Below are 9,417 nucleotides of genomic sequence, written 5' to 3' on the forward strand. Positions count from 1 at the left end.
AGCTAATTGGAATGAGATTATAGTACACTAAAACTGGATTTCAAACAACTTTAACCTGTAGGAAATATCATTGGCTTAATCTGCCCCAATGTTACTTTAAGGAAGAGACACTCTTCAAGCAGTACTACTGCACAGCAGTGTTTTAGTGTAATCTTGGCAGCATAACTACCTAAAAGCATCCAATTTAGTGCGTTACGTAGCATCTCTGAAATTCTGCAAATAAGCTTTTTTCCCCTCTTCTTCAGAAACAGATCATTACTTCTTATGTTGTGCATGTACCTTTGAAGCTGCACCTCACTGCAAGAGCAGGTTTTCAGCACTTGCAAAACTCCGTATGTAATGCTTTTTGGCACTGAAAAGCTAAACTTCAGAGACGCCACACAAACAGCAGTTTAAGTCCTTCAACCAAGCTGCTCCTCTTACTGGTTCAAGTAATCAACTAAGGAATTTCTTCTTGGAGAGCATCAAAATTACTGACACTATGTAAATTTAGTATCGGCAAAATATTTTAATCTTAAGTTTCACAGGAAGCATTCATAAAAACTAAGGTAGTGCCAAATACAATTTCTCTTTTTAGTCTTTTTTGAGTATCTGGCAGACAGTATTTTGTGTCTGTGGTGTAACAAAGTTGCCCAAAATATAGTGGCTTACATTTTGGGAGATTATAGTATCACAGAATAGTCTGGGTTGGAAAGGACCTCCAAAGGTCTAGTCCAGCCCCTCAGCAGTAAGCAGGGGCATCTTCAACCAGATCAGGTTGCCCAGAGCCCTGTCAAGCCTCACCTGGAATATCTCCAGGGATAGGGCCTCAACTACCTCCCTGGGCAACATATTCCAGTGTCCCACCATCCTCACAGTAAAGAACTTGTTCCTAACATCCAATTTAAATCTACTCTTCCCTAATTTGAAGCCACTGCCCTTCATCCTGTTACTACAGGCCTTTGTAAACAGTTTCTCTCCATCCTCCCTGTAGGCCCCCTTCAGGTGCTGGAAGGCTGCCATTAGGTCTCCCTGTTGCCTTCTCTTCTCCAGGCTGAACAACCCCAGCTCAGTTAGCCTGTCTTCATAGCAGGTGTTACAATCCCCTGATCATTTTTGTGGCCAGTTTGCAGCACATACATAGAAATCAAGCACATACATAGAAAATAATCTAGAGGTCTTTGCCTCTAGACTCAGAAAAAAAAAATTAAATGTTGCTTGACTTGTAACTTATCCATAAAGAGAAGCCACAAATATACTCACTTCCTTTTCCAACAGTACATTATGAACTAAGCTGACTTTCTTGTAATTAAAATGGGACGCTGAATTTAGGTCCAAGTAAGATGAATGAAGAATCTTCACAACATCTTCAAATTCTCGAGAGCCTACAGTTACAGGTTGAAAGAGTCCTAGAAAAGAGAAGGAACAAAATAATAAGCTCCAAAACCCATATAAAAAGAAATCCAGAATTCCCCCGTTCGTTGTTTATGCAAAAAGACAAAATCCAGAACACCTCAAATATTTGCAAAAGATGGAATTTAAGCTAGAAAGTTTAACTTAAAGTTGCCTGGCATCTTTAAAAAACATGTTTCTTTAAGCTTTTTTAATATTACTCTTGAACAGTAGTTCATATGGGAGGCACCTCAAATCTGAATTTACCCTTTGAAAGCATCTGATATGTATTGCAAAACACTGTAATTAACTTCCAGAACATTAATTACACTAATTAGCTCTTTTAATTAAGAACCACATACAAATTGTTCTAATAAAAACCTCAACAACAGCTTCCTACTTTGTATCTCGTAAGAACTGCTAGAGGGGATTTTATTTGCTTATGGTAATTGGGCTAAATATGAATAAATGCATTAGTGTCTTAAGGAGTCCAATAAACTCTGATCCTCAAAACCTGCACTGCCTATGCTCATACTTTATGATCTTATTCCGTAAGTAACTGCTTTGAAAGGAAAGCACTCCAAATGCTGTGCAATTTGACCTTCTGGGAAAACATTTACGTTCACACACTGAACTATTCCTCTCCCCAAGCCTCATTATTTGTGTTTGAGTACTGAAAGCGACAACTAGTCAGACAAGCAACCAAGAGTGATCCACCAGAGAATATGAGCACACATTCTGAGAATAATTGTCTAGCAAAAGAATACTCCTGGGGCAACTGTAGTTCAGCCTGGCAAGTGGTTTGAAAGTACACTATTTTTGTGGTATTTGCAAACTTCAGATAATAAATATTCCCAGCAGACATTTCTGAGACTGCTTTTGCTCCTTTTGTAGGAGGGCCTGTTTCTCTCCACAAAAACAAATGGCCAGAATAACCCCCCTAAAATCAATAGAAGACATAGTAGTTAGGAATGAACTACGGCAGTACTAGTCTCACATAAAAGACAATTTACCATTATTCTACAAGCAAATAAAAGTTAATTAGCCACCTCATCAAATAATATGGTACTAGATTTAGACAGTGACCTTTCCCTTGTTTGCAGAAGTATTTGCCACATTAATCTCAACATAAATGTTCTAAATGAAAACCGACCTGCTTTAGCTAGTACAAGCTGCATTTACACACTCACTTTATAACGTAACGCCACCAAACTGAATCAAGGCAATGATTCTAAACACCAGCAACAAGTAAGTGATGAAAGAGTGGAAGTTACAGAAGTGATTAAAAGACATTCTTACATAAGATCTTTTTTAGTAATGCCTTCATTCTTGAAAGGCTGACAGCAATATGGAGAAAAGGTAATTGGAAGTGAATATAATTCTCAAATTAATGTTACTAAGACTTAAAGCACTTGTACTAAAAAGAGAAACATAACACACTACTAAAACATAAAACAAGCCTACCACCAGATACACACACACTGGAAAAGGACCTCCTGACCCACTCCATCTCCCAAACCCCTCTTAGATATTTCTTACAAGGAGCTCTTAACCTCCAGTGTTGTGTAGTGCATGAGTTTTGCATGAGCAGATGAGTTTCACATCTGCTCCTCTTCCATCTAAAAGGACCAGTTAAGGCAGAAGATCACAAACACCACTGCATACAAACACATGCACAGCCAAACCCAGTCTATTTTTTCCATCTTGAACCCATGCAAGTCAAAAACTCTGCAAGACTAGCTCAAGAACATCCACAAACCATACAAAATATCTTGCTACATCCCAGATGCAAATCTAGGAAGAGGCATATTAGTGGCTCGAGATCCTGTCAGCCATTCAAATGCTATCAACTACATTCCCATTTTCTGCTTTGTGGGAAGTTGTCATGAGTGAAATGAAGTAAAATTGCCCAAGAACAGCAAGTCCCCATTCTTCTATACTACAGCCTTCAGTTAGGGAGAATCTGCATAAACCTTTATACAACTAGCTCTCAAGAGGTTTAGGGAAAAGCTCTACAGAACACAGCAAATTACAGATTTTTTTAAAGGTTATTGTGGGTTGACTTCTTCAATTTCTCAGCAGAGGACTGACACCATGCTTTCCTATTATTATAGAATCATATTGTTACTTATTATTCAGTAAGTATGTAAATACTATATTAAAAATATATGCAAATACTATATAAATATATATACACTTTATTGTACTTCACCAAATTTATACCCCAAACACAACATCTAAGTGTACCAGAGATGCTATCAAAGCTACAAAGGCTATTGCTACCTTTGTAGTAAAGACAGATCAAACCTGAAGTATTTTAAAGTAGAGGGTCATGAAAGCAACTTTTGAGATTCCAATTTGAGAATATGTAGAACATCAGAGTAAGACTGATACTACCCAAGTGATCAATTCAGTGTAAGAACAAGACTTTGCATCCACCTTTTAGTATGAAAATGCTTAATAATCCAAAAACTTCACAGAAAAGCAGTTTCTTTGATGTGCATTGTCCATTCAATACAAGGTGAACAAAACCAGCAACTAGAGTCTGGCCTTAGCTTACTTCATGCATGAACTAAAAGGAACTGGCTTCATGATCAGATCTCATCCACCGAGAAAAAGGATTGTGAATGAAATTTGCTGAATGTATAAGCCTTAGAGAAGTCATACACTATTGTCATTTTGAAGATTATTAATAAACTCCAGATTTTATCACCAAAACCTATGGACTTCAAACCGATTAAAAAAATAGTAAGTACTGATCTAGACCTCCTAGAGCCCCATATTCACGGGAAAAAGATGACATTATTATCCCCAATCCTACATTACTTTGAAGACCAGTAATGTGTACATGTATTTGTCAGGGTCACTGTACAAATCTGATGTGGGTACTTTTATTGACTCATGGAACTAACCAGTGATTTATGTAAGGATACCTTGCAGTATCCTTCCAACACACCCTGGTAAATTACTGGGGGGTTTGCTGGCTTGCTCTGAGCAAGTAAAAATAAGTAAATGAACACTGTTTTGTTCAGTTTCTACCCAGTGTACTGGAACCTATATATATATATTTTTAGGTGGAAACTCAGGTTAGCTAATATAGTTTGGATATTAGACTGCACACTTGGAAGCATGTAATTCACTAGAGGCTTTAAGTTTCTCCTTTTTGCTGTCTGATGCTTCAACCTGAGAAAACTCATTTTGGAGGTAGCATGTTCTAGTTGTTTGGTGTTTTTTTTCACTCAGTGCAAAAAAGCAGAGAAATTCTCTTTGTGGAACTCTGAACTAACTTTTAAGAAAAGATAAGTAAAGTATGTCTTTTATTATGCAGTGAATTGGCAGAATCCTAGCACTCTTCCCAAACAAGTGTTCCTGCTGCAAAAACTCCATTCAGAAGCGCAATTTTCTTTAAGTCTTAACAAATGAAGACCAAAATCTGTTGTGCTAATGAACCAGAACACTGATAACTTTTTTTTCAGACAAAAATGTCTTTTGCCCTCAAAGTGTCTACAGAGTTATCAAGGATTGCCTCATGAAACCCTCATGTAAAAGTATCAAGCACCAAATAGGAGATACGCAACTCCACCAAAGATTTGAAAAGTTAGAAGACAAAGGACAAGGCAAAATGAACCCTCAAATACCGTTAAGTAGAAAAGGAACAACCTAGACTGCCAGGCAAGTATTGCTGACTTTTAGAGATAAAATCAAGACCTTTTTCTGCCACAGTGTGAAAAAAAAGAGTGGTCATCTCCTAGCTTTGTATTCTACTGGGAAAAAAAAAAAAAAAAAAGAACAAAAAAGTCCCAACCACAACCAACCAACCCCTTGAGTGACTGATACCTGAGCATGTTTTAACTACTCAAGAGTTTGTTCAGCAAGTTCAGAAGAGCACTTCCAGTGTTGTATCTTGAAAATTTGTTCCTCACCCCACTGAAAAAAAAGATCTTTTGAAGTTTGAGGCAGACTCAGAACCTGAGAAGATCTGACAAATTAGAAGAGGCCATGACAACTGGCTCTAGTACTAACATCTAAAAAACAAAACAAAAAACCCCCAAGAGCTACTCAGGAGAGGATAACACCATTGGTAACTGGTATGTACCAAGAAAACAGAAACTCATCTCAAGACAGTTCTAAGTAGAAAAACAAATGCATGCACACCTTAGAAAAAACAGTCTTGCAGCCAACCTTTCTTACAGTCTCATTTCCTTGATTCTTCCACTATGGAAAGAAGGACATGATGACTACCCATAACTAGTTTTGTTTCCTCCAGACATACTAGTTGACTTTCAGTCCCTCCTTAGTCTCCAAATAAAGATGAGTAAAATTTCAGTAAACCTAAGTAAGTAGCTAAATCTAGGACTTTTCCTTTATATTTTCCCTGCACATATTCAGTCTTTAATTGCTTCACAATCAGATGTTGCTCCCACAACCCCTCTTGGGGCTTTTAAAAAAACCACCATCAAAAAACACCACCATCCAAAGAAAAAGTTGTCTGATAGATTTTATAGTTTGGACATGACAGACTAGTCTTTGAAGTCAAATCAGCAAGTATCTCTCCAGATGACACGTTGAGAACTAAAATGGAGATTTCCAAAGCAAAACAAGGGCAACTCCAAGATGAGGAAGGCTGGAAGCATCTTGCACATGTATGCTTCTAGCCAAGAGAGCTCTTTTGAGACAGACAGCAGATACTCTGAGGATTTTGTAAGCCGACAAGCTCTATTTGTGTACAGGTAATAGGCAGATGTAAGCACATGCTGGTGTAACATCACACAATCAGTGCACTGGTAATCTTACAGTTTAGTTTCAAAACTGAACTAATTATATCACTTCTCAAATTACAATTCTAATTCCAATACCAACTTGGTTGTTGTCAAAGATCATGTTGGCAGTTTTCATGCTAGCCCACTCCTGCTAGTTTTGCCTAGGATACACTCTCACAGCGCTTCATGTTATGGTATCACATGGTGCAAGGCCAACAACCAGCAATCACAAGCAACTGTAAGCCTGCAAGCACTATGGGAAGAATGGAAAGAGGTTTGGAATGAGAATTTTGGAAACTGTTAGTTGCCAGTAAGGTTAAAATGGCCAAGCAGCTTCCTGCAAGCTGAAAGGGAAAGACAAGTGCACTAAAAAGTGAGCCCTTGAGAACGCATCAAGCGAACCTGACCTTTACAAATGAAGTTCAGAAGTAGGGCAAGAATGGCTTTCCTATTCTACCTTAACAGCCACAGAATCCTGATGTTTGAGCTTCATGTTCTAAAACTTTTTATACACCGTAGATGGTTCTGCACAAGCAAAGGATGAATTCACATGACGCAAAAAGGTATTTTGCAGGTTTTCATTCACATTGGAACTGAACACTAGAAGAACTTCAAATGTCTGTGCTTAAGCACCATAGGTTTGGGGTATACTTAAAGGTATTCAAATGTGAGCACGCTTACGTCTGGCAGATGGAAGTACAAGTCACCATGTTTTATTCAGACATTTTTCTGCCAGATGAATAATAATATACTCTTTTTTTTTCCCGCCAAATCAACCCAGTCCTTTCCACAGCAAATCTCTGCCAGACTTGTAGGCCCCCTCTGCAGGGTGGCAAAAGGAAAAAAAAGGAAAAAAAGAACATCATTGTCAAAAATGGAAAGAGGGACAAAGACTGGATAATGAAATAAACCTACCTTCATCTTTTCCTTACATTCAAGAAGTTACTCTTCTCTGAAGAACTACAAGCCTGTATATGAAGAGATACCTTTTATGATACATACTAAGTTACTGACCTCATGTTGCAAAAGATCAAGATCCAAAGTAAGTTTCAGGGAGAAAATCAAAGACAGGCAGAAGCCACTAGAGTCTCATGAAAAGTAAGAAATACCAGAGACTTTCAAAGGATGAGTTACTCGAAAACAACAAGAAGAAGAAACGAAACCCTGGACGCTTGGAAAAGGAATGCTTCCAAGATGAAGCACGTGAATGTGGGACACTCACTTCCTTCCTGCAAAGGTTATTTTACTAGGTAAGAATAGCCTTCTATATTTCATCAATGAAGACATCTGTGTTCAGTGTTTGCTAGCCTACCCTACAGGATTACACCCCTCTCCTGCAGAGAGGTCAAGGGGAAGAGAAAAGCGAACCATCTTCTCTGCATGTCCGTGTTCCAGAGAACCATCTTCTCTGCATGCGACTGCATCTCCAGCAGAGCGACGATCAACACTCAAGCCCTCCCTGATCGCATCCAGCTTTTCCTTCCTTTCAAGGCAACAATCGGAAATTCAAGCCGAGTTTTGTGGGTTTGTTTTTTTCCTCCTCCTTGCGAGAAAATAAAAACTATAAAGAGGGAGGGGTAAGGAGAGAGAATAATGTAAAAGGCTGACACTGAAAAAAATCTTATCCCCAGCAGCGTCGGTAGTTCGAGCCATGCCACAGCCTCCTCCACACCCGCAGGATTTTGCATGCAGTTGTGTGAGGTGCGTAAAGAGCCTGCCTAATGAACAAGATGAACAGGGGAGTGAAGGAGAGAAGGGAGGGAAACGGAAGGAACAACCTTTCTTTTCTCTGCTCTTCCTGGGAATCTGAAAGTTCCTCCTAACAGGCAGGTCTTCTGGGGGCTTGGGGAGAGCGGGGGGCCCCCGCGACACACCGCTGGGCAGCTGCTGCTGCTGCTGTTCATTTGCCGTTGAGATGCTGTTCCTGCGCTGGCTGCTGTTAGTGATGCTGAGGTTTTTGGGGACCTTGTCCACTGCAGCAGCACCACCAAGCAACAGCGCCTCCCCAGTGCTACTGCTCTCAGAGCGTCCGCCATATTGTGTGCTGTCCTCAGCGGTTCCTGTTCTATTACTCTCCCCACCGAGGAGGCCCGAGCTGCTCTTCTCCGTCCGCTGATGCTTCTCCGGCTCCATCTCGCCACTAGTGGGGATCACGACATCCACCATTCGTTCCCATCGCCGAGAAGAGAGCACGATATGCCGACTTCTCTTTCTCCTCCACCAGACAACCCTTTCCCCGGCGTTATACACCTCCCGCTGCCGTTAACGTTCGTTTTATTGCAGCCCCTCCGCCCCGTCCCGGCACTCTAACATGGCGGCCGCACGCGCGGGGAGGGGGTGGGGCTAGAGGCAGCACGCGTCAGCCAATCCATTCGCGGCACAGGTTATAAGTAGGGGGCGGGACGCGCCCGCTTGCGCGCGAGGTACTGCTGCTGGCGCGCGGCCGCGCTGGAGGCTCGGGCTGCCCAGCCGTGCATAAAATGGTGGTAGTTCGCGCGGGCGGAGCGAGGCCTGTCTGCAACTCATGACAACAGTCCCTCCTCTTGCAGACTCCCAGGATGAAGAAGAGACAGCTCGCTCGTTTCCTTCCTACCAGCGGTGTGGGCGAGAAGCGGCAGCTCCTTCCACTACCGCTGGAATGAGGCCCCAAGCACAGCCCCGGCGCCACCCAAGGGAGCGCTGGGCGGGGCAGGTCCCGGTGTCCGTCGCCGCTTCTGGCTAGGAGTGAAGCTGTCACTAAGCCCACGCTTCCTGTTCCGCTGGCCCGGGGCAGATGCGGGTCCGGTAGCAGGGCAGCGCCGGGCGGTGGCAAAGGGACAGAGCATTTCACTGCAAGATAACGCCGCGTGCTTCAGTCTGCGGCTAGCAGATGGTACATCGCTTACCCCTTCAGTAATGGGCATAATGGAACCGTGCTTAGCAAACTTTCCCTTGCCTAGGCACGAATCTCGCGGGAGCATTCCGGTCCTGTTACCAAACAGCCTGTCGCAGGAGTCCGACTGGGCAGACACAGATCAGCCACACAGGGCACGCTCGGACCTCTGCGAGGCAGCCGAGCGACGTGAAGTTGTCTCCACGAACTCTGAGGAACAAAACGCAGCACTGGATAAAACGTCAAATGTTACCCTTTGACTTTGAAGAATAAAAATAATTAACCATGAAGGACAAGGAACAATATCAACGTGCTTTAATGGAATTCTTGATTAGTCTCATGAATTTCTTCCCCCGCCTCCCCCCCTATTCCTTTACTTCAAAATGTGTGTCTGTACAAACACTGACAAACTTT

The 9,417-nt window shown here is 41.8% G+C and overlaps 1 protein-coding gene across 1 annotated transcript in view; it reads right to left on the reverse strand.

Annotated features, from left to right (window-relative positions):
* Positions 1-8,442, reverse strand: part of TASOR (transcription activation suppressor) — a 29,366-nt gene extending 20,924 nt beyond the window's left edge. Inside the window, exons 1-2 of the mRNA XM_054162249.1 lie at positions 7,910-8,442; positions 1,243-1,388 (exon numbers count right to left, since the gene is read on the reverse strand). Of these exons, the coding sequence (XP_054018224.1) occupies positions 1,243-1,388; positions 7,910-8,297 (534 nt within the window). The 5' untranslated portion in view covers positions 8,298-8,442. The remainder of the gene's footprint in view (positions 1-1,242; positions 1,389-7,909) is intronic.
* Positions 8,443-9,417: the final 975 nt, after the last annotated feature.

The sequence above is a fragment of the Dryobates pubescens genome, chromosome 1, assembly GCF_014839835.1.
Source record: "Dryobates pubescens isolate bDryPub1 chromosome 1, bDryPub1.pri, whole genome shotgun sequence".
NCBI lineage: Eukaryota > Metazoa > Chordata > Aves > Piciformes > Picidae > Dryobates > Dryobates pubescens.